The 27,210-nt window shown below is 34.7% G+C and overlaps 1 protein-coding gene across 1 annotated transcript; it reads left to right on the top strand.

Annotated features, from left to right (window-relative positions):
* Window positions 1–4,180: 4,180 nt before the first annotated feature.
* LOC107218399 (WD repeat-containing protein 26) lies at window positions 4,181–18,578 on the top strand. The gene is made up of 11 exons (XM_046733560.1): window positions 4,181–4,610; window positions 5,499–5,735; window positions 8,170–8,329; window positions 8,432–8,602; window positions 8,707–8,880; window positions 9,142–9,327; window positions 11,983–12,249; window positions 12,426–12,571; window positions 12,822–13,030; window positions 13,318–13,512; window positions 14,729–18,578. The coding sequence occupies exons 1-11, from the start codon at window positions 4,597–4,599 to the stop codon at window positions 14,782–14,784; spliced, it is 1,815 nt and encodes a 604-aa protein (XP_046589516.1). The 5' UTR covers window positions 4,181–4,596; the 3' UTR covers window positions 14,785–18,578.
* Window positions 18,579–27,210: the final 8,632 nt, after the last annotated feature.

Below are 27,210 nucleotides of genomic sequence, written 5' to 3'. Positions count from 1 at the left end.
TTGATACGTCACTCTAATCGAATGACCCGTCGGGCAAAATATTTTTACAGAAATTGATCGCAATTTTCAAGCAAGACTTGAGAGGGATACACCTTCGTCTGCTTCAATTACAATCGTAGTAAAGTAATTGTATGCGAATGTGGGAAAAACCATTTGTTATCAATTCACTGCATTCAATAAAATCGTTGTACATTATTGCTATTCTCTTTGCAGTGGAGACAGCTACTACCAAGTTTACCGTTTCTTGTAGCTTTATTAACATTGAAAATGTTATTACCAATATTGAATTCTATTAGTATCTAAACACGAACTGTAATCAACGACCATTTTGCACATTAGATGTTGATAATATTACAATTTAAAATACGAAACAAGCGTATCCAGCGAACTCATCGTAGTTGAATAAATATCATACGATTTTCACAGGCAACGTGTAGAAAATACTCATACATGACTTTGTTCAAAGTTACATCTTCATCACGAGATAATCAAAAATATTTCTATGCATATTGTGATACAATGAAAAAATTTGTACGATCGATTGCGACATTGATTGTAGCACAATTAAAAACGAGTTCTTTACGCACAGTGATCTCGAACAAGCGCAGTATAATATACTTATACTTGCATGTACAAAATACATACATATATACATACCTGTGTCATTACGCAGTATTATTTATCGTTATCACATTCATTAATCAAACCTTCAACCTGACCATCGATATTGTATGATTAATTATTTATTCCCTCTTCGTGTTCCCATACCTTCCAACACACGTACAGTATTACACAATAGCATACAATAGGTGCAACTCGGTCAGAGACTAAAAAGTAAAAAAGCACCTCTGATACGGAACTGCGAGAACACTTCACGGTTGTAGTAATTAATCTTTCATCTAGCTTGGTTTTTTATTACTAAAATGAGGCAAAATTAGGGTAAGAAGAATTTGGTGTAAGTTTCGTGCACTATATATCAGTTGCGGAAATAAAACGCTACCGAAAAAAACATAACAATTAGAGCACTGCAGTGAACTGTTGTCGTACGCATGCAGAGCGGTTGTATATTTAAATATGAGAATTATTCAAATGAATATGTTAGTTAACACGATAATTTTCCTGATTTACGAAAAACTATTGATTTTTAATTCATGAACATCCTTAGTGGTAAAACGCACAAATTTAACCCAACTATTTCCTTGTATTACCCGAAGAATTATTAAATGTAGTGGTAAATAGACAAGACGGTAACAATTAGCCGCCAGATGCAAACCAAACTGACATTTGCAACCCCAGTAATAATCTGAGTAAGGACATTCACATGGCTTGAAGAAATTCATCAGATTTTTAGAACCAGCGGCAGATTACTACGATCAGTGCAAAAAAATTGTTCGGAAAATAGCCGTCTCATTGGAATAAACTTTTTGTTTTTATCGATTTTTACATACAGCTTGATTTACCAGTGCGATACAAAATCTAAATGTTTTACGCGCTCTCAGTAGCACCCTCGTTGCTTCTCAAATGAAACTTTCCTTCACAGGTGTTGGGAAAAACAGCGTGTATCACAGGTGCGAATGGGCGATATCTGACTCGCGCGATTAGGGCGCTCGCCTTGGCTTATGCAGTGTTCACACTAATACTCGAGCAATTGCAGCACCAGCGTTCGTACGAATGCAGTACTTGCCTTTGTGGCTCACGCTGCAAACTTCACAATCATCGGAAATCTTCCGTTTTCCGCACTCGTGGCATAATAGTATGTTGGCAATCATGGGAGCAAATACAATTTTTGAACGCCGAACGTAAGTTTGCGATATGAGTCGTAGGCGAGCGCGGGCGCGAGCTGAAAACGAATAAATGCAAATACGTGAGGGGTAGAAGGATCGTATCTCCGTGGCGCACGCGGTAGTTTTATATGAGAAAAGCATTTTACGCGCTTTCGATTTGTCAGCGAATGCGCATGCGCGTAGTGTAGCAACGGGTACTTTATGTACCGAAAACACGCATGCAAAAACGCGTAAAATATACTTGCGTTACATAATATACCTACTATTTTATAATTTCCCGTATCTTTTTTTAACGACAAAAGTAATTAGGGAAGTTCTTACGATCACCCCGAAAATGAAAAGTTGAGTTTCCATGAACGCCTGGATGTTTATGTGTAGGCGCGTGTTTTTTGTAAGACGATATCTGGACGACGAATCAACGGTTGCGGATGATTTTGGTCTCAATCTTTAATTATGAACTCTCTAAGTTTTGGACTTTATCGACCATGAACAGACGTATTTCAGGGGGCCGGATAAAACGGATGTATTTTGTTAGGAAACTAGAACAAACGTATTTGAAAAAATGCTACAGCATGCGTGTATAAAGCTGTATACACAACTTGTCGGATCTTTTGAGATACGTGCGTAATATACAACGCGCCGAAATACGTCTGTTTTTATAGAACCCGTCAATTTGTTAATATCTTATGGGCCCGAAACGCATCGGGAAGTTCTTATGCTGGCTCTAGAATGAAGGTCAGTTAAATGAATCATTTGTTTTAACTTCTTCCACACCGGATCGACAGGAAATCCGGTGCGGATCGCGGGAAACTTTCAGATTTTGTTTTTGATATGAAAAGAAAAAAAATAAATGAAATGGGATTAATATCAATAAACTAAGTATACATTTTTCTGGGCTCAATCAACTGTGTCCTTATGTGAATGTGAATCTGACAGCAAATTCTGTAATACAAGATGTTGTGTTGAAAAACTTCAGCAGATATTTCCTAGTTTTCCAACTAGACAGCATATAATATGAAAAACCTGCAGGTATGAGACTGCAATAAATTTTTTTTCAGGAATTACTGCAGAAGTTGTTTAGATTGGTACAAAATTATGTTTCTTTATACAATCTGCTGGCAACGACAACTAGAAAATGATTTCGGAGTATCTGTAGTACTCGAGTCTTGAGTTGCTATGAAAAAAGATTCTTTATAGAAAATCTCCGTTGAAGATTTACAAAAGAAATTGTTGCCAAGTAAATCATTAAGTCAAAATATCAATATATTGTTCAATCACTGGCACAAGAAAATACATTTTCTGAATTTCTAGATATCCTTGAATTTAACAGGTTATTGAGTGCAAGAAATTCCTGACAAGTTTCAGAAAAATGTAGACTTCTTACTTTGCAAGAAATGGTTTACTTTTAGTTTACGATACATTTTCGCCGCTTAAACGTTATTATTTCCAATTCCCACGGGAATCAAGGCCCATGATGAGTTTGCTAACAAACACCCAATCGATAATAAAATAACGCCATCAACTCTTGGTCTACACACGCGGTCATTTTGACCCCAAAGTTTTCTCTGTACTATAGTGCTGAGCGGTACTATCAACTTCAAGCACGTTTTCCAATAGCAAAATTTTTTATTTTTGAAAATGTGAATGCATAAACTTAAAGTTTAATCAATTTACTACAAAAAATATCTCTAAATTTTGTTAAGAAAAGTTCGAATTACCGAGATATTCAAAGCCGAATATTGTGTGCGGTCAGATTGATCCAATGCACAGTGGACAGGTCGTGGTGGAGGTGTGCAGACGACGGGTTAAGAAAATTCCATACTTAGTCCTTACCGACCGAGGACAACGTCACGACATATGACTTATCTTGTCAAAGCCCATAGCACTGACGTGAACATACCGCGTTCAGCGCAATTCTACCCGCGATGCTGAACAAAAACGTCCAAAAACTTCTGTTCCATACGAAAAGAAAACTGGGAAATGTATTCCTGCAATAATTGGTAATTCAATTATAGGAACACATTTCTTTGGCGTCATTGTTGCGTTACACAAAACTTTTTCTGGATATTTGTATTCGGCATTGCACGTAGGATTGCGCTGGCCGTGGTGTTTTCGCATCAGGGATGCGTAGACGTCGATTATAGCCGAAATAAGTGACATTTCACTCAATCGGTAAGGACTGACTGATCAGAATCCTGACCAACTGAATCCAAATTAAAAAGAATACCACATTCTCTCAAGGGATAAGAAAGTGGGTACGAACCAGCGCTACGATCCGTTTCACCCACCTTTTCTTGTACCTTATCAGCGTCATCTAGCGGCACGAATATTCGTCAAACAAGCAGCAGGCAGACCACGAAGCTCGCTCTGCTGCGAAATATGGAAGCTCGAACAGCTAGCGGGGCCACCTAACCGCCTCCCAGAACGACTGTCGAGTAGGAGAGTGACGTGAACGACGATCTAAACAAGTATCAGCTGGTGGCAGTCATTGTTCGTAACTTCGTGTCCGTTTTGGCAGGCGTACAAGAATCCTAATTCTTCTTTTTTTCCCATCGCTGTACAGCCCCGCTGGTGCAGCATCGCGCAGGAAAGGGGGCAAATTGCAATTTTCGTACAATCGTGGCTCCGTGCTTTGCCCCACCAACGGAACGAGCGATAATAATTGTGTGAAAAACGGGGTGGTACGTGAACAAGCCTGGCCTCGAGCGGCGAGTCGGACGACGGTGGACTCGCTCCGCCACCGCGCAAAAGGTCCCGTAGTTCTCTCTCGGCTACCGTAAGACCAGCGGACGAGCTCCACTCCAGCCTAGAGATGGAAAATTTTCGGTAATCGTCGTCGCCTCGCCGACTGCCCCGCTCGTTCATCGTCCATTAATTTTCGTTTCAAGTTTCATCCCTGTTCGCTCACTACTACTCTCCACGTAATATTATCAGTATTAAACTTTTGACAAGTAACCTACTTTTTTTTATGACATGGCACAAAATTTCTTACCCTACAGTTTTCACTCCCATCAATCCTACTCCGCAAGCTTGGCCTATAAATCGGTTTCTATTCTTCATATACAATGACCAAAGATATGCACTCTCCGACTACCGTTAACAGGGTCTAACCTGTGCAGTTGTCATTCTGTCCGATGAGAAGTCTTTGTCGTTCGATACCCACTAATTTCAAATGTAAACCTCCAAGTTATCTTCGCAAACTTGTCAATGCCTGAAATGATTCATGGAAATTGCGACACTTCACGCTGTGAAAACGAAAAATGATACCCCACATATTTCTCCTAACTTTTTTTTCTATTTGAAGTTGCTGTAGCATCATTGCATTACAACATTGCATTGAATTTGTTAACTAACATTCAACAATCGACAGTCAGACGTCTGTAATAAATTACGTGTTACTTGAAGACAAAGAAAATATGTATGATCCAAGTCTCTTTGTTTCGTGGTGGAAGTTTACAATTGGATAATAAAAGCTGTATCATTCTGCGAAAACTTGTCTGCGATATGCGCAAATTAACATTCATTTAAAATCATGTTGACTAATTAATTTCGCAAAATAATTTGTGGCCATATCAAAATCGCGATGCTTACAAATTGTGCCTATTAAATTACTTAATTTGTAGATCTTAAAATCTGGTCAAAAGAAACTTGACCATTGGAGATATAGCAAAAGACCTTTTGCATGGTAAATACTATTTCATGTTAATTTTGCAGCACCATGCAGCAGGCATCTAATGGTCTATCTGCACCGCCCGGGCCTCAGCAAAACGGAGCTTCCGCAGACTCTGGAGGCCCACATAGTAACGGCAACATAACACTAGGACCTGACAGTGATCTAAATAGTATGAATAGAGAGGCAAACAGAGCTTCGGAGACGCCAAAAGTTATGGACAAAACAAATCAAGACATTGTACGACTGATTGGTCAACATCTGAAGACAGTTGGACTTGAGTATGTTCATTTTTTCATGATAGTTTTGTCTTGTTTGAAAAGCAGTTTACAAGATCATCATTTGCCCTGCTGATTTAATCCTAAATATCTGGACACAAAGAATACTTATTATAAAGTATATAATGCTTATTCAGACTAGACGTTTCTGCACTAATTCCAATGATTCTGATATTCTTAGAGAATTTACTTTCCTAATCATAAAACTTAAGGAACCCCTTGAATTTGCGTTTATTAGTAATTCTATAATTTTATGAAACAATAGACAAGTTGAATTCACAATTATTCTGGCAATAGTGCAAAGTAGCCAAGATAGTTGAAAACAAAACTAATCATCTTCAACGTCATATAGAAACCATGTAATATTGGCAATACAGCAATTTCGTGAATATTCGAATTAAATTTATATTTATTCATTTCAGTTCAAAGCTGTTATTTCTATCTATTGCATCATCCTGAAACCTAAAATTGAAAGTTATTTAATCTGCCTGTATAGAATATTATCTATCGATTGATTACTTAATAATTGGCTTGCATTCTAAACATTGTAAGGTACTTAAAAAACCATAAGATTGACGTCGTAACATTAACACAACAAAATATCTACATTAATTTCAGTTGCTTTAACTGTTTAAGGTTAAAAGGATGGCTAAAAAGAATGATTCACTCAAATAATAATTGTATGCTCATGATTTTTCACCATCCAGTGTACCTTCAATGGTTGCAGTGACGGAATTTCTTTCACCTATTCTACTTGTTATATTAACACTAGAAGCTTCAACTTCGTAGAACACCAGACGCACTAAAATTGGTACAGAAACAGTTGGTGTAATAAAATATTATTTACCCTTTATTGTCCCCACTGTATATCGTTATTGCTCGTATTAATCAAATATTGTTTGCTGTCAGTTATCAAACAAAAACAAACAAGTTTGATAATAGTCAACACTGCATGATATTATTTCTGCTAATACCACTTGAAATAATATAGTATTTTTTCATATGTAGATTCATAAAGATTCTAGTTTTGCTAATTGCAATGCATCGCAAAATATTTGCTTGGATTCTAGAGTGTAGTATTAACAAATTTCAAGACAACTTGCCAGTTGTTAAAACAAAACAATTTTTCTGATCAGTATATAGTACTTTACTTTATCCATTGCATTATGTTTTGTAGATAAGTTTGAGATTTTGGTGAGAATCCAGAGTAAGAAACCATACAAATTTTTAATTATATGACACGTGTTTCCTTTAGCTAAAAACTTTTTGATCTATTTTGTAAATGAATGTTAGTAAGGTTGTATAAAAATAGAACATTTTCTGTCTGACAAAAAATGATAATGTAGTGTGTTTTATTATTTGCACTGAAATATATTGGACAAAAGTAATTAACTACTGATTCAACAGACTCAGGTATGAATGTTTCTCTGCAACTGGACCATCAGCCTTTTTTGGTATTTAATCTTCACCAAACTTCTTCTTCCAAATTAAAACAAAACTGCACCAGATTTAAAAGTTTTGAACTTCTTCCATTTGTTATCAAAATGATTCTGCAATTTTGTTTTCACCAATATTCAGTGGGAAATGTAGTATGTATTTATAGTCATCATCAATTGCTCACCATCTATCAGAACAATAAGGCCACTTCTTGAATAACATTGTCAATGAAGAAAAAACATGTTTGTTCCGTATTATAGAAACTTATCAATATTGAAGGACATGTTTCCTCAGATTCTTCTTCCGACTTGTCTGTATTTACACCAAGAAGTGTTCTGCTGCAGACATATCTGTATTGCATTTTATTATTAGATGGAAGAAGGTTAATTATAGTATCAAGTCTATAGTGAATACCCTTCTGTTATACATAGATTATAACATCAAGACGATTTCAATGTGTGAATTGGACTATATATACCAATGATAAATTTTAATTCAATGTTACATGGTTCTTTGTGTTATTCTTAACCAAATTTCAACTTTCACAAGTGACGATTTAACAACAACAGACTGGTTTCCCCACTCATCATTGCTTGCAGTTATTTTGTACATTTACAAGCAGTTTTATTGAAATGGAATGTCAAGTTTCAATATTTAGACATCCACTAGTCTTGCTGTAAAGCAATGTTACATCTTACGATATATATACTTACTGATTTTCAAATGATGCAACAAAATGAAAAATTATTTATGAATTAGCTATCAATCTCGTCATACATGATCAAAATCATAAATATAATCCTAATTAAAGTAGAATTATTTGTTAGATACACCTTTTTTAAACATGCACTGATTGATTCCCAATAGCCATTTTCAGTCCTTTCTTTTTCTAAAAAAAAAAAAAAAATATGAAATGTTTCCAATGCTTGCCAGAATCAGTTGTAACGCACAATTATATTCGTTTCTGTAAGCTTTAATATTGTCGCATAATCGTTTTTAGTCGTACAGCCGATCTGCTCATGCAAGAGTCCGGATGTCGCCTTGATCATCCTTCTGCAGCAAAATTCAGGCAACATGTAATGGATGGTGATTGGAATAAAGCAGATCATGACCTTAATGAACTGAAGTCGTTTCTACATGGATCCAGTCAGAGTCTTGTGGTGGGAACATTGCTATTTAATGACGTAGTAAAAACCTAATCTTGTCAATTTACTCAATCTACAAGTGCATAATATACTGAATTCTACCTTAATTTTATTTAGGAAATGAAGTTTTTGCTGCTAGAACAAAAATACCTCGAATATTTGGAGGAGGGTTTGGTTTTAGAAGCTTTACAAGTTCTACGTAACGAACTCACTCCTCTTGGACATAATACTGGGCGTGTTCATCAGCTCTCAGCTTTTATGATGTGCAGTGGACGCGATGAACTACAGGTAAAAATATAAAACACGTTGAACAAAGTACAAATCTAAGAACACTAATGTTGTCTTTGCCGTATACTATTCTCAGGCTCTTTTCTGTATGTGTTTTGTTACAGACACGGGCTGGTTGGGACGGTAAAGGTCCAGCCTCCAGAGCTGCCTTAATGGACCGACTGCAAAGGTATCTACCACCTTCTGTCATGCTTCCGCCACGTCGCTTGCACTCGCTGCTCTGCCAAGCTGTGGAAATGCAGAATCAACAATGTACATACCACATTACTCAGACACAGGTAATTAACATAACTAAAATAGAATTTATTTCAAAAGTTACTGAATGTGTAAAATAAGACTTTGAATACAATGCGATCGTCAAATTTACGTGAATCACAACAAAAATCCAGACATTTGTAAGTATATATTGAAAGAATCAATGTTAATTGGCCTTTGGACAAGTGTTAAAAAATAATTTACATATTTTTCTGGCACATCTTCAAACTCAAAGACCAAAAATCGTGTGTTAACGAGCTATCATCGTGACTTATTTCGTTTAGACAAATTTAGAGAGTGTGTCTCTACTGGTGGACCACAACTGCAGTAAGGAACAATTCCCATGTCACACAACTCAGGTACTTAATGACCACTGTGACGAAGTATGGTACTGCAAGTTCTCCCCAGATGGTCTTAAGCTTGCCACTGGTTCCAAAGACACAACCGTCAATGTATGGGATGTTTGTCCTGTAAGTAAAACAAAGATTTTCACGGCACTTGGGTATATCCGAATGCATATAGAGATTGAATCATATTACACAGTATATTTAACCCGTCATCTGATTAATAACAGCGTTTGGTGGGTTGAGTTTACTTGACTAGATTTTAAACAAACTTATAATACCACCAAACCAGTAATAGATATTACTTTTAAGGAGGTACATCCGATGAGATTTTGTTTTAAAGATTTTTTACTTGAAGTTCAAAGTGTTAAGAGTACTGTATTTAATTTTATGTTGCAATGTGACTAATTCTGAAAGTTATGAGTAAGTTACTAAAGCAGTACGTTTTTCATCAGGTGGGAGTACAATTTCAGACCACTTGTTCTTAAAATTTCATTTAAAGATTGTACCATTTGTTTGAAAAGGAACACGTAACTCAGTTTGTCATCCACTGTGCAGCAGTGAACGTGACTCGTGATTTTGTGTGATGTGATAATTTGAAAGACTCGAATGAAATTATGGATTGTTGATAAAAAGAATTATCCTGAAGTACAAAATTCCGAGAGAATTACAATGTCAACAGAAATTTGGAATAGCCAATCAGCAACAAAAATTGACATAAAATAACTGCGAAATGCATGTGATTTTGAAACAAGCATGAACCACAATATTAAATACATTCTGCTATATTTCATAGCAGTTTTCTTATTTATTAGTCAACACATGAAATTAACAGAAGTTAAAATTCCGTATCCGTCGTGTGAGGTCAAAAGCGTACCGACATTTCTTAACGTATGAAGCTCAAATGAAATACACACAAAATTTATTTTTGCTATATGATTGATGGGCATTGGATTGAGAAAAAATTTTGTGGACTCTGAGATCTAACAATACCAATGTTTCAGTCAACCGATGATGTAATTGACAAACACATATTAGCTGCTTTTGAGTGAATACGTGATGTGACTTCATCGACAAGTGCGCAGGAAGAAAAAAAAATATCAGCAGAGGCAATAAGTCATATAAATAAACGGATTAGCTGTACTTAAAAATGGCACATGGTGTAAACGAAGAGTTACACAGAATTGTCAAAAAACAGTGTGTTGGACGCAGCTGAAAGCGCAGCGGTATGAAGCTTACAATTTACAAAAAGAAACCAACAAGACTTGGAGTACACGGAAAATTAACATAGAAATGTATCGACACAAATACTATGTAATACAATTTCACAATAAGATGAAAAAGTGATTCTGTGCAAAAGATGAAAGCTTTTTTGTGGTTATCTTTTTTTACATGACTTCGGAGAGCGTTTCGTGGTATTTACAGCGGCAATCAAAGACTGCAGATACATTGAAAAGCTATCGCAATAAATTTACTCTTCATCTAAATTTTGCTGAAGTTTTTCCAGTGATTCTATGAATTTATCACAATGCTGCATTGGACGACATACTCAAAATACAAATAAGACCTTCAACTACAACAATTGGTGGATAGCACACAAAACAGATCATATGTGCAAATATCGTCAACTTTGACACTAACATTGCAGCACATTTGTTAGACTTGGAAACCAAATGCTATCTTCAAGTTGTGAACACCTCGGGTATCAATGTTCAGTGGAACTCTGAACGGTACTGCGAGGTGAAGGATGCAAAATGCATTTGTGAAGTTGACTTTGGAGCGCAGGACGTGTCGTGTAACCAAGTTGCTCAGCACAAACAATCAATTTACTACTGAAAATGCTGCGAGCCTAGCCGAGGAATGATTTTGTAACCTTGGAATCGCTGACTAAGGTAAGGTAAGGTAAGGTAAAAAAATGGCTTAATTTTCTTACACATCAATGTTTGTCAAACTTTTGATTTTTTGAACATGTAGTTTTCAAAACTAGTGACTATGTTATCCTGACGGCTTAATCTTTACTACAAATTAAAGACAATGTTTTTCGACAGTCGATGTTATTACCAATGATCCTAAAGATTCTTGCAATTTAATGAAAATTTGAAAATTTTTGACCAAATATCGAACCCAAAATACAACTAGTTGTCAATTTTTTGAAATTTTAATTTATAGAAAAGGAAGAATGCTGACTGTATAATTTTTTAATTCGGATTTTGTGTTTCAGATCAGCTAACAATGAGGAATAATTGTTACCGCAGACTATGAGAGACGATTAGCCTTGACTGGCAAAAAAAACAATTCTTTTTGTAAACAAAATTTGTAAACGTACCTTGATGCACCTACATTTTAATACAAAAAATTAAAAACTAATTCTACACATTGTATTAAATGAATAGTTGTAGAGTAAATATTCCCAAAATTAACCCATTTATTATCAGATATCTGCTCGGATCTACCTCCTTAGATGAACGCATTTGTTTGTTACATATGTTACACTGCATATTATGAACTTAATACACGTACTAGAGCTCATTGTAATGAACTGAAAATGAATATCGTTATTATGGCTGACTATATAACACGAGTTATGAAGAGCCACTGAGTTACATCTAATCTATGAAAACTTTCGCCGCTACATTCACTTCATTATATTTCAAAGTATCAATGCTCGGTATGAATAAAACTGTAATCGAATTACACCACAACAATTCGAATTGTGGAATTTTTGTCAGAAAATTATAAAGGATTGAACTTTTCTATGTATAAAATATTACTATATTATAGGACACCTTAACTGTGACGCATAGAAAGACTCTGGAAGGACACTCTTACGGAGTGGCACTAATTGCGTGGAGCCCCGACAGCAGTCATTTAATTGCTTGCGGACCTGAAGATTGCCCTGAACTTTGGCTTTGGAGTGTCGAAACACCTGACTGTGAACTTCGAGTGAAGTTAACTCAAAGCCCAGAGGATTCCTTGACTGCATGCGCCTGGCATCGTGATGCCAATAAATTTGTTACTGGAGGGCTGCGAGGTCAATTTTATCAATGTGTAAGTTTCAACATTCTTTTAATTTGCTCACAAATTTAAAAAATCGGAATAAGATTTTTAACATGCATCATGAGAGTTCTTAACTACCTGTTCACTTTGGTCGTGCCTGTGTTTGTTATATCTTTCAAACTGCAATGCACTATTGTATTTATCATAACTTCTACGTTTGTTTACAGGATATGGAAGGCAATGTTATCGACTCATGGGAAGGTGTTCGAGTAAAGTGTTTATGGTGCAAAAGTGATGGAAAAACTGTTCTAGCAGCTGATTCACATTACCGCATACGTGGCTATAACTTCGACGATCTGTGCGACTTCACAGTGTAAGTATCATCATAAGTATCCGTCCAATTGGAATTTAACAACTCTTTATTGGCACAATACTTGATCAGCATACTAATTTATTGCACTTGTTATACTTACCATTTATTTCTTGCGTTAAACTTTACCTCAGTTTCTAAAAAATGAACGATCATGACCATCTTCGGTGGTTTTTCTTTCTTAGAAATATGCTTACACATTGCTTAATGACCAATATTGGTATCCAAGTAAGAAATAAAAACATCCTTATAGACTGCAAGAAGACCATCCAGTAATGTCCTTCAGTGTGAATAAGTCTGACCGACTTGCTCTACTGAATGTAGCGAACCAAGGCGTTCATCTCTGGGATCTGCAAGATCGTTGCCTTGTAAGGAGGTTCCAAGGTGTCACGCAAGGACATTTTACAATACACAGCTGCTTTGGTGGTATTAATCAAGATTTTGTTGCCTCTGGAAGCGAAGGTTTGTTGATGGTGAATTAAAAATCACAAAATTGTGCAAATCGAGAAAAAATTACAATTCGGGAAAATCACGAATAACGATGCCAAGGGTTTTGCAAAATGTTCAGATTTCAATTTCATATTAAATTTACATTTATTAGTATGTAGAATTAATGTGCAAATATGATTTATTATCAATGAAAGTAACACCTTTCAAGTGCAATAATTCGTACAAATATTTTCGAAATTCAGACAAAAATTATAATTAGCCTATTGAAACATTTATTTACTGTCAACTAATGATTGTAGATAACAAAGTCTACGTTTGGCACATAAAGAGAGAATCACCTATAGCTACACTGGTAGGCCATAGTAGAACCGTTAACTGCGTATCTTGGAATCCTGTCTATCATCAAATGATGGCTTCTGTTTCCGATGACTGTACGGTACGGATATGGGGGCCCCGACCCTCTACCCCAGAAAGGTCAGATAGTGTGAAGACTGGTGAGTCCAGATGAGCTTGAGGAACTTTTCTAATTACTTTCTAATTAAGTAGTCATTAGCGTATCTGAGAAAAGTACGAAGCACAAGCTCGTTTATCCATGTATCGTATATCTGCTTTGTAAATAATCTGTGCTTCCTGACGAAAAGAAAAGAAAGAGTCGAAGTACATAATCAACCTGAGAACTAATTCTGATTGAATTCGAAGTGTCTGTAATAGCTGGCCCTAAAAACGGGTCACGGTGAATTTTAAACAGGCCAGTTTCTAAATCGGCTTTGAATGAATTTAGTAAAAATAATCTGTACCTGCGTAGTCAACATTTAAAAAATTCGCAAATCATATGAATCCAAGCTGTATTATCAATACCAGCTGATGAAACTTTTGGAGGTGCCTGCAACAATGAGTCAATGCCTGAAAAAGTGGGCGATTTTAGGAATTTATAACTCGACAATCTAATATACAATTCGATCAGAGTTTATTTCAATTAAAAGTTTGCCCACCGAGCTCCATCAACATTTTTTTTATTAGAATAAATTAATAGGTAGTATTGGTGTCAACAATTACGTCAACCATTTTGTTTGGTGAGACTTTTTGTGGTACCCACGCTATCTCAAAAACAGCTTAACCGATGTACCCCACTCGAACTAAGTAATTGGTTTTCGATGTAAAAATTCGCAAAATGCACCCACTCTTTCAGCTATCTACTCGTCGTACCTCCTCAATTAAATGAAAATCAAAGGTATAGTCATATCAAATATTGCATCAGGAGTCACTGAAATTTTTTTCAACCGGTATCTATTGACAATATACATTAGATGCATGTAAATTTTAGATTCTTCTAACGCTAACTGAAGTCGGAGAAAAAGAATGACTCAAAAAAACCAACAAATCAGTGTTATTCAGATAAGAAACAACTTGTGCTTACAGATGCCAATTTCTAATTTGAATACAGAGTTGCTCTCTGGCACAGATTTTCATTTATCAGTTTGAAGCCAATTTGGACAATTTTCTCGGATAAAATTCAGACAAGCTCATTTTAAGGACCAACAAAATATATCCATATCTTCTAAGTTAGCTTTTGATTAACGTCACAACTCGAGCAGCAAATATGTACGAGATCATTGCTCCGTTAAATTGCGTGGATATACAGTTGGTTTTCATCTAGTGATGCTTTCACGTGATTCGTCAATTAATATCGTGACCCATTTGATTTTTTAGCAGCGCCGGAAAGTAGTTCATCAAATGGCAGTGGATGGCACGAGATGGTGTCGTAGCGGTTCAATGTAGACTGTGATTCCCATAACCCTGTGGTGTTCAAAAGACTGCCCTGTTGACCCTATACCTTGAAAATGAATAATTCGATAATCTGCTCTACTATATCCTGATCTATCACAGCTCTGGAGACAACCGCGGGCCTGATATAAACAGCGCTTAACGCTCAATTGATTTGCATAAGCCAGTATCCTCAAACGGGTAATAATCATGTAACATTTCGCATAATTAGTGCATTCAAGTATACGCACTCTATAGTCCAGCCATACTACATTTCGCAATTATTTCGGCAAAAAGCACTTTCAACGCCTATTGATTTGCCGAATTTTCGCGTCATGTTAACTCACACCGAAATGCCACTAAGCTCGTAATAGCAAACGCTCATTTATATAAGTACTGTTACGTTCAACACGATCTACAAATAAAGTGTTTTGTGCCTGGCCATTGGATGTACTGTATTGGTTAGTGGGTACAAATTTTAATTCATAGACATTGATATCCATTCAACTGATGTAATAAATTTTTTCATTAAATTATCTTGAGTCGTGAGAAACATTAGTTTACCTCCATTTTGGCATTAAATTATCTACTAATTCCTTGAAAATTTGATTGCTCATCTACGTCGCTGCCGAATATTGAACATCAACTTGCGAGAAATCCAAACATCATGTCTTACAATTAGATACTGGTCTTCTAAATTTGACTTAAAAAGAAGTGTATATTCAAATTTTTAGAGATGGGGAACTGTCAGTCTGGCTGCAAAAAGCATTATCTATCTGGAGCGTATTGATAAAGACAATCCGTTGATAATGCTGTGCCAAATTAATTTGATTAAACGATAATGAATTCTTAATAATTAGTGATGATGATGATGTATAAGTGAAAATAGGGGCATGTGTGATAATAATTTTTCAATACAAACAAAGCGTATTACGTCATCTTAACTTTTGTAGATTATAGAAGTAATGCAAAATCTCAAAATCCACCCTAACTGATTGCACTAGATGCAATTGTGGAAGAAAAATGTTCCCACTGACCTGAAATATACATACTTCATTGATTTACATTTCATGAAGTTATTTCACATGATGATCACAACATGCAAGTTCAATGTTGGGCAAACTCTTAAACCAAATATGATCTCATCAAATGTCACCAACAGCAAATTGAAAATAAGATGTGATATACATTTTGAGTTTGCTTGATTTCATAAAGACTCAGATTACTTTAACTCTTGTGTTTCCAAGTTATACAACAATCCACGTGTAAGGTACTAGATAATTTTGTTTACATTTCCTTCAAGTACCCTCGTATAAAATGTTTTCAATTATCGATATATACACATATGTCTAATATATGTACATACATGTATATAAACATATATCTAATAGATGTACATGTGTACTGTGTAATAAATACCTTGGAATTCTCAATCCGTTTTCGATGCAAAGTACAAAATGTTGCCAAGTAGAACAATCTCCCCGTCAACATCTATGTACAACCATTCTGATGAAAATGCAAATTTATCATATCAGAAAATGATGTAATTTTTCGAGTTGTTTATCACGAATACCAAAAAAAAAACATTGAACAGCAAATACTTGTTTCTGTGAAGAAATTTGAGGATACAAAACTTGTGGCTATTGATGAGATTATGTGTGGTAAAATTTTCAATACATTAGTTATCATTCGGAGTGATAATAACTCGTGAATGAAATTATTTATACATACGTATATGTATAGGTGTGCTTTAATATCAATGAAAAATACAATAAAAAATTGAGCCCAACTTGACACGTTTTTACTAAATTTTATCTAAAAAAAATGTATCGAACCAGCATGACACCTGTTTTTTTGCACTGAAAATGTACCCTACCTGCAACCCTGACTCGCGGCTATCCACGTCACATTTTGACCTACTAATTTTCATGGCCTAATCCAATGATTCTAAAAATTCTACAAATGGTTGTTGCCTGTAGTGTACGATGTCGCAGCAAGCCTGAATAATTTTGGTATCCACATAATCTAAGAGCATTGGAATTGAGAGATGCACTTAAGCCTTAGGGTAAGACTCAGAGAAAAAGAAAAAGAAATAATTATACACATGTACATATATATATACACACATATGTAAGTATATGTATACATATGTATGTATATACATTAGGGTGTTATAAAAAAAAAAAAAAATTTTATCTTCGTAATAGGTTCAAAAGTTTTGTTCAGGCATAAATATATGCCTGTTGAAATTTGAGGTCTTAATATTAACATTAAGAGGATTTCTATTTTCCATAAGAATAACACTGGATAAATGGTTTTTGCTCCTTCTGATTTTTATAACTAGCTAACGATGTGTCGTACAGGAAATTCACAGACACGTTTTTGTAAAGAATTGAACACTCTACAAGAAGGGTCCGTTAGCATTTTATGATAAATTTAGTCTTTTAAAAGTTATTTGAGGTCAAAAATTATTTTAGGTGTGTAATAATTTTTGAAAGAGTAGATTTATCATAAAATGACGACAGACCCTTTTTATAGAGGATTCAATTCTTTACAAAAATATGTCTGTGAATTTCCTGTATGTCACATCATTAGCTAGTTATAAAAATCAGAAGGAGCAAAAACCATTTATACCGTGTTATTCTTATAGAAAATAAAAAAAGTGCGATGCGCAACCTCTTATTGTTAATATTAAGTGTTCAAATTTTAACGGACATATTTTTATACCTACACGAAACTATTGAACCTGTTTCGAAGTAAAAAAGAGTTTTTTTTTTTTAAACACCCCAATATGCATATAGGTATAATAAATGTATAATATTTAACGGAATAGATCGAGCATAACACATTGTAGTAAATAATAAAAATCGTCAACTCTCGAACATCTTTGGCGAGAAACAATTGGAATGGATGTCTGTAAGTACACCTTCGATTAAACTGACGCCCTTAGTTCATTTATATCACAATGCAAGTAAGGCGATTACAATCTTAAAGCGGAGTCTTATATGTCAGTGTATGTGAATATCACCGGATAAGAGCATATGAAAAATTATTCCACATTAGAAATATAAACACTATACCTATATTCTAAAATGCGTCAACAGAAAATATCAAACGATCAGTTGAAATAAATTATTGGTTTTAACTGGTCATTTTGAACTGTCAAATCTATCGTATTTATAATGATAGTCGATATTTGATAATAATATTGATAGATAGTTGCAGGTGTCATTATTTTTGCCATCCAACAATTTGTATAAATTGAAAAAAATATTGTATGTAGATAAAACGTGGTGGCCAAACCTACGAATTTTAATGCGACATTTATTATATACTAGACCAAAACCACGTCTCGTCACATTTTTTAATAGATGTTTATTGAATAAATTATAACGTCTAGAGAATTTGACACTGGTTCAACCCTGCGAATCAAATGATTAAAGTAAGAGAAGAAACAATAACTGAACATCTGATCCACAACATTGTTTTAGGATTAGTAAAAATAACATATGTACACACACATACACACACACACACACACACACACACACATATATATATATACACGTTTAAGAAGAGTGAGAATCTAATGTTGTGTTATATTTTCGACATGTTTTTGTGATGTCCATAACGGCACGTACTATTTTTATTCTTTTTAAAACCGATATTTAATCAGAAGAAACTTTTTTAATCTTTATTATATTAAGATGTGTCAAAAATAAATTTTTCTGGCCAGCTAATATTTCCTGCTGTAACAAGTAACTTAAAAGAATAAACTTCAACTATTAATCCCAAATCGAAAAGTGTGTTGATATTCTTTTAATAAATTAGCAACAGTATCTATGGTACTTTAGGCTAGAAATCGAAAGTTTGTGAACTTGATTTGTTTCTGTTGATATTATCATCGGTGATGACAGTATTGTTATAATAGCTATTACCGAAATCATTGCAGTTACTATCGATATGTATTAAAGTGGCGTTGTGAGTGGGTTTGCGATAAAAAAAATGTAGACAAATAAAAAATGTTAGATGATACTGCATGTTAAAAATCAGGTATTTACAAATTCAGACACACTTGTATGTGGGGCATTCCATGTCAACTCAACCAATGATAATCCTTCGCCATTTTTGATTTGCTCCAGAATTTTTCGTATGGTTCTCTGGTCACAAAAAAGGACTTCTTATTTTTTACAAAGTTTATTTTTTTACGATTACTCAAAACTATCTAAAAATTGACATTTTTTTTAAAACCTCAATAAATTCTCAAAAATCTTATATTCTGACATCCGTTCCATGATGGGATTATTTTTTGTTCTATTTTTTTCTAGCACTTTAAACATTTTGACTAAACAAAACACCATGTTTCAATATTCCGAAAATCTTCAAGAATTACAAAAAATTCTGCCTTCTTGCAGCAAAAGAATCAAAATTGGAAACGAAAATTTTGGTAATTATTTGAGAATTTTCGGAATGTGGAAACATGGTGTCTTGTGTGTTCAAAATGTTTAAAGCACTAGAAAAAATTGGACGAAAAAATTACCCCATTATGGAACGGGTGTCAAAATGATCGAAACGAAAAATAAGACTTTCGAGAATTTGTTGAGACTTTTAAAAAATGACAACTTTTAGATAGGTTTGAATAATCATAAAAAATTAAAAAGCGCTTTTTCGTGACCGGAGAACTATATGAAAAATCCTGAAGTAAATAAAAAATGGTGAGGGAAAATCGTTAGTCGAGTTGACGTGGAATGCCTCATATGTATACATATTCTGTATTCACTAAGCAATAAGGTATATTATCACATCACATAACTAAGAATAGAAATGCTTCTGTGTGAACAAAAAGCAGTAAGCTGTCCAATACTACCAATACTAACTTAAATGGTAAGATAAACATATTCATTACAGATGAACCAGTGCTATAACTTCAATTCTTGTCTACCTTGTGGTGCATCTTGGTCATCTTAGTAGTAATTTGTAAACTAATAATCTTGATAGAAATTTCCAAAAACTATTTTGTACAGAAGTGTATTATTCTCTTTAATACTCCCATCTAAATATTATCCATTGTATATTTTACTGCTAATGCTTGTAGTATCTGTACTAAATATAAGTATCGCATAAGTACACCAAATGTCGTCTTACCAAACTAAAATTATGCCTTAAGCAAGTACATGAAAACGTCCCCTGGTTGAGAGAGAGGAAGAAAAAGATGTTTCATAATTACAATACTCCGTAATGTGGAGGACGAAAGAAATAACGCTCGGAATTTGGAATTCATTTAATATTTATTACCATATATTTGTTGCTTGTAAATTGAGTACTCGTAAATGAATCTGTGATTACAGATTACTCCTTAAACGATGTTTATAGCAGCAACTAATGTTAATGGACATGTAATGCTGACATGAAAACATTAGAATTATAGAAATTATCGACTTGTGCAATACGTCTACTCAGGAATAACATAATGAATGTAATCATCATCAGTAATATGTTAAACATCAGAGAAATATTACGAATTTCAAGAATAAGAAGAACTTTATTAAAGTGTATGGTCTTGCTTTGTCAAAAACTGTTTGTTAGAGGCTTATGGAATCAAACGCATATGCCAGTGCGTGTATTGGAAATTATCGGTTCAGTCGAAAGAGATCAGAATTTTAAGTCTTAGGTTGCACTATAAAATTTGCATCATGAATTTTTGTTACAAACAAAAATATAAAAATAATTCTAATACAGTTAAATTTACGAATTCGTTGTAATTCCAATCTTCATTTTCAATTTCCTTTGAACTTAGTGTAGCTAATTACAATTAAAACCATCATAAATTAATTTAATCAAAGTATTTAGAAATTTTCCGTTTCAGAAAATGACTTACACAGGCTTAGTTTACAAGAGCCTAATTAAAGAATTTACAATTCATTGAAAAAAAAAATTGATCTCATTTTCGATCAGGGCTCCAAATTTTCGTTACTTTGTCTGGATTTTTGTAAAGAAAAATTATGAAAATAAAAAGTGGCGTATTTTGAGAATCTTGAATTTCTTTTAATTGAATTTAAATTGTGTTTACATTGAAAAATTTCCCACCGCCGTTCAGTGATTCAAAAAATTTGAGTGAAAACGAATGTCTCAAGTCTTAGTCGTTTTATTTCCAGAGCAACCAGTCATGAGAAAAAAAAGTATCATAACTTCTCAGATGATAATTCTTAAAAGATTTTGTTAATTACTTATTCAAAATCAAAGACTGCCAAAAACACTTTGGGGAAGTCTTACATTGAAAAATGTTACGCAAAACAAAATTTTCAGTGGAATGTGAGATTTGAAATTTTACAACCTTTTAACATAATGGAAAATTATCTGTATACTCTATTGAACAAAATGCTTTGAATATTTACATAGAATATAGTACGTCAAGGAATTAATAATTTCTTAGACGTTTGCCAGTGGATGGTTCCTGGAAAGTTAAATTATTCTACCAAATGATTCCGCAAATATTGTGGAGTTTCTCAAGGTATTTAAAATCAAATTATTTGGTTGACAAAATTGTTGTATCTGTTGTTAGCGAAGTTAAACCAGAAGTTTTTCTTTCTATGTCTCGAAAGCAAGGCAAGAAACTTTGAAATCTTTTCGTAAAAAACCTCACTCCATGTGGACTGCTGGCGTATATACAAGATAAAACAATAACCCAAGAAAAAAACTGATGTATTTCACGTGGAATGTTCTGTAGCTAACATCTAAATATCACATAATGTTGGTTGTTTAGATAGTCCTTACAAGACATTATTATAGAATCAATAAGATACAATAAATATATTTCGGTTTTAAATCCTTCATCAGAGCTGGTAGGACAAGTTCAATGAAGTGCTTTAGGCTTAAGATTGAGAATTAAATTGAGTTTTTTGTAGAATTAAACGTCGCCTTTTTATTCCAAGCAATGTTTTCAAGCAATTTCATATCTTTCAGGTGTAACTTGAAATTATAAAACAGCTAACAAGACTGGAAGAAAGATTCTGTAATTAAATCTTTTAAAAATCAATAAATGTCTAATGCACCATTTTATCAATTTCCTATTTAAGTTACAAGTTCTACATCAATACTGAAACCATTTCATTTATTCACACTAATTAATACATTTAAATGAAGAATTGATCGTGTAGATTAAAATATTTCACTTTTTTATGTGAACCTGATTTGTAAATATTGTAAAATAAGAAAGAAAAGGTATGTTCAATTGTAACAGTAATATTTCGAATATTCTTATATTTAGGGAATGAGTGCAATCAGTTATAATACAAATTCTGACCATTTTTTTCAGTTCGTATACGTTTAAGTATATGCACATATTTCTAGACACTTCTAGAATTTATTTGTCTGTTAATTTGCAAGTTGAGATATCGTGACCATGGTGTGGCAATATCTGCAACCGATTAAGTTATTATTATTTGCGTTTAAGTAGAAGTTCAGACACTTTCGTAGTTTTGGCATTGAATTTTTAGTAAATTATCGTATTTCTCTTGAAATATTGTACTTTTCGTAGATCATCGTCGCTTTTAATACATAAGTGTACCCTGGTGAAAATTTCTACTACTACGAATTTTTACAGAAATTGATCCATTTGTGTTGTTTAGTACAAAATTGTAAATGTGCATAGTTTTTCATGAGAAATTATTAATTTTCTTGCAAAATTGTAAGGGATTGTTTACTGAAAATATAAATCGTCATGAAAATTTAGATAAAATTTTTATGACAAAGTGTGCATATGTACAATTTATAAAAATTCTATTTTTTTTTATAAAAAATTGTACGAAATGTCCCAGTTTCTTTAGATATTTGTCGGAAATCGTAAAAATCATTATCGCCAGGGTAGAATGGCTCGCATTTACGCGATGGTTTTTCTTACGTCAAATGTTTAGTGAAATAATAAATAATAGTTTCTTCGTACGAATCACCTATTGTGACACGGTGAGTTCAAATATGAAGAACAGATTCTCTACATCTATCTATACTCATACCCAGAAGATGAGAAGACCAATTTTCGGCTGTAGACCCAAATTCTGCTAGATACAGGGTGGCCACAAATTTTTGGGAACAAAATCCCATGACATTTCCAGGTGTTCCAGGACCTAAAACTTGTCTTGAAATGTCTTCTCTGACATTTTTCCATTTCTAGTATGTTACTCAAACTTGAATCGTTCAATTTATTAACTCGATATTCAGTTGATATTCAATTCGAATTGAAGAAAAATATAGTATACAAAAATGTCAGTTCAAGCCAATTTGTTTTCTCGACGGAAAAAGTAAACTTGTTACCTCGAAAAATCATTTCTAATTACCATGACAAAATTAAAAACCCCCTGACACTTGCAGGTTTTCCAGTTGCGTTGACTGGTATACCTATATCCTCAGTCAACGCAGCACGCCGTAAGTTGGAGAATTCATACTTTGGCTAACGTCGCATGTTACAGTAATCCCGTAAACATTACATAGATTGCATTGCGCGTAGCTTACGTGGTGTTTTCACCCGGTCGTTGGGACCACAGAGCTACAGAAAATAGAGCGTAAACAACGGCGTAAACATCCCGTGAACCGTTGATTGGAGTATATTCTTCAGTCACACGTCAACGGATTTGAATCGGTTCTCTGAAGGACAGAAGATAATAATTCTCTTGCCCTCTCTGTCGCTCTACCCATGGAGTAGGGGCCACAAGAGGGGAAGAACAGCTAGGCAGGCGCGTGCACTTACCCCCACTCTATAGGAAGAGCGACAGAGAGGGCGGGAGAATTATTATCTTCTGTCCTTCAAAGAACTGAGTTAAATCTCTTCTCAGCGCCGTACGGCATCAGTCGTTTCCGAACAATCAAAGTGAAATCATGGTGCTTTCAGTATCGGTTCGATATTCAGACCGCGTTGTACAAGTTGTGTCACGTTTTTCGATCAGTGTATTTCCACCATACTCATCTATGAATAATACACAAGGAGCAGCGTACAACCTGAAGAAAAACCGAATTACTGAAATTAAAACAGCCTGCGAACGTTGAAGGTAAATTTCGTGTCCCGGGTTTTCATTGTTTTGTGTAACCTCAGATTTCAGTGATGTCAATTTTTGTCTCTGTACGTCGAGTGTCAATTTTATTAATTTTTTGGATGATTTGTGATAGCACAAAAAGTGAGTGTAGAATCGAGTGTTATTGCGGTGCCGATTTTTGGATTATGAGAAATTAGTGATGATCTGAATTATGTGAAAAGTGCGGCGCTTCACCAATAAACCTGAGATTCTACAAAAACTAACACACGTAAAAGTGTGAAGCAGCCCAGAGACTCGAGGTAATAATACCTATTTTATTTATGCATTGATAATTCAGGGTGGTACATTTGAAGCCGAACTTTTGTTCTCGCATAACATGCAACGCATAAATATGAAACTAGACAACAGTAATAATTAATTTGCCAACTGAAAAGCCAATTTGTTAATTTAATTCAACTATTCTGTTTTGTATTTTACAGATTTAAGCAGAGACTTCCGAGTAACTTTTCCATTTCTCGGCAACGTTGGTGAGTTTGCATGTGTTAGGTTATGGGTATTTCCCTGGGATTCCTCTGTCACGTGGCGTGGCGGTAACAATTGTTACACAAATCTTCGATTTCTTAGCTGCATGGATAGGCTCATTCACGATCGCAACGTGCTTGACTTTCAGTCGAATCATTATTTTTCGCAATGCAACTTAGCGTAGCTTACTTCAAGTTAGAAATTTTACACGTTGCTAAAAGTGGAATGAGCATCGCGACAGGTAACCATCGCTTACTCGGCACTCGCGAGATCGAATTGTGTTTCGTAACTGATGTAATAATCTACGATGGAATTTACTGATGATGCCGTTTAAGTGGTGGGTTCACCTGAGGTTTGAACATATTCAATTATTCACGTTATGGTTAAATTGATGAAATTCCAAAGTCTGGCATAACGTAACGTAATCAAATTGCATTTTACATTATATATCATTTTCAATCTTTTAACAGCCAACAAGTATTGATCAACTGCAGGCTTAGCTCGCTTAGAAAAATGCTAATTGGCATTCAGGATGTTTTTAATCACTTTTACAAAAGGTTAATGTACCGATAGTCTGCCAACATTTACTAAAATAAAAAATGCAATATTAGAGTTGGCGGGATACAACCGCGATACTGTATTCCGAGAAGGCAGACTACGATACAAAAACATTTTGCTCCCAACAGGTAACCAACGAAAATGTAAGTCAGTGACCACGGCGCAAATGATGAAGAATGATGTGTGTTGGAAAATATGGAGAATCGTTTAGATCGAATATAGGTAACCGGGTAGGTAGGTGGACGTTTTGGGATCCGTCGCGGGATTTATGCATGTGTGCGTGTGTGAATCTTTCTTTTCCATTGGGTGGTTCCGTTGGGAAACAGGCAAGGGTAGGAAGGTCGCGATGTGCCGTGATGTTATAACTTTAGTAATCACAGCGTCAAACGATCACAGAAATTTTTTTCCCAGAAGACTTCGTATTCGAGTCTCGCGACCGTTTGTAAGCATTTGAATATTAACGAGATTGAATTTTCTATTTATTGTCACTCTGCAACCATTTTTTAATCGTTATTCAAATACCGATCACTATGCCATTCAATTGATCTCTGTGATCGTCTGAATTGGCAAAACGCATCTCTGGACCATCTATCGCGTTCCGTGGTACGCTAGATGGGGAGAGATGTTGAGCTCGAAGACTTCGCGTCGAAGAGGACCGCCGACCGTCACGCCACACAATAATGCATGCCCATCAACCTCCCTCCTCATTTTAATTCGATTTGTAATCTGAGAACAACAATCAGCATAGCAATGTGTCTGATTCAAAAAGATGCAGATGTGGATTGTATTTCTACAGAATTCTTGGGACAAGTCCCAGATAATACAAATTTTTTGACTGTTTAATCTATCACGCCTTGTTGCGCGCAGATTAATCACGAGAATTGGACGTAGCTTCATGCGCGTAAATTAATAACGGGAAACGGACACGTTTTTTTGCGTGTCGATTTTGCAAACAGTAGATAAGAGTTACGCACTCTCGACGTGCTGATTTTCCAGCTCTTCGGTGAATTTTTTGATGAATAATAAAATTCTCAAATTCCACGATGCCTTTTGTGCGTGGACTTGATACCTTTCTGTCATGAGAAAACGCGGCGTTTGAAAACCAGTGCTTAACGCGCAGGAACAAAAGTCTTGGTAGTGTATACTGATAGTGGAAAATCTTGGCGTAAGTATTTATGAAATATGTCTGAAATGTACAGAAATACTCGTTTAACTGATCGTATTATTTTCTGTATCAGGGTGGCAAAACCAATTTTTTAACAAATGCACTGAGAACTACAGAATGTTCAGTCGAAAAAGATATTCACTTTAATAACTTAATAAGCAGAAAGAGATGTCGATTCAAAAAATTTAGAAAGTTTTTCATTCATTAATTCAATAGATAATTGTAGCAACAAATATTAAAACGAATATCATGCTGCACTCGAGCCATTTTTATTCAGTGTATGAACTTATGTGATTGTGCTAACCATACCTTCGTCTTTTTCAGCTGATAAAACTTTCTATTTTCCGATAATCTCTTCTTTGTTCGATCCAGCTGATCGAACCTTTATCTGTTTCAGCTAAAGGTCGTACCGAGTAAGATAATTCATAATACGCGTATGCAATAAATATTTTTCTTACGCCCCGCAGATAGTTACGGAGGAAGTTGTAAAGGCCGGACTTAAAGGATACATTCATAAAATGCGGAAAAAATTATGCACCAATAACTTAACGTTTTACGCATAAGTCAGCTGCCTCGCCACCAATTTCAGAGACCAGTACAGGCGTTATTGTATACTTAGCGATCTTCGCAGGAAGAGTATCGCTTGGAATTTATCGAATGTATGTATATTTCTCCAAAGCGAACAATCAGTCCACCACCGGAACCCGATGCCGTTTCAATAACTCATGCATATTTTTTGAACGAGTACCAAGCAATTACATGAATTTCTAACAAGTTCCTTCTAATTTTAACATACAGAATGTAACTCACTAACGTTCTACCAATGTCACCTCTTCACTTCGTGAAATTATTCTTCTACCTAAGTCTGCAAAATTTGTAAATTCTCTTCGCAAAAATCGGGTTACCGGAAAAATACTGAAATTCCGGATAAAATAGTATCGACTTTGACGGAAATAGATATTCTCATACTTGAAATTCATAATAATCAGCTCGGGTAATGCTATAAATGTATAATAAAGTGGACAGATAAAAGTAATTATAATCTGGGCCACTTAATAATTTTCTGAACAATTTTGTGTTTGGGAGTCAGCGGACAAAGTCGCAAACTAACCAGGTAATATGAGTAGAAGTTGAAAAAAGGAACCTTGAACATCTTT

The sequence above is a fragment of the Neodiprion lecontei genome, chromosome 3 (assembly GCF_021901455.1).
Source record: "Neodiprion lecontei isolate iyNeoLeco1 chromosome 3, iyNeoLeco1.1, whole genome shotgun sequence".
In the NCBI taxonomy this organism is placed as follows: Eukaryota; Metazoa; Arthropoda; class Insecta; order Hymenoptera; family Diprionidae; genus Neodiprion; species Neodiprion lecontei.
This window is presented reverse-complemented; position numbering and strand designations above follow the sequence as displayed.

Coding starts and splice junctions, on each gene's coding strand:
- LOC107218399 (XM_046733560.1), top strand. Junction 8,330..8,431: donor GATCCAGTCAGAGTCTTGTG/GTGGGAACATTG, acceptor AATTTTATTTAG/GAAATGAAGTTTTTGCTGCT. Junction 8,603..8,706: donor GTGGACGCGATGAACTACAG/GTAAAAATATAA, acceptor GTTTTGTTACAG/ACACGGGCTGGTTGGGACGG.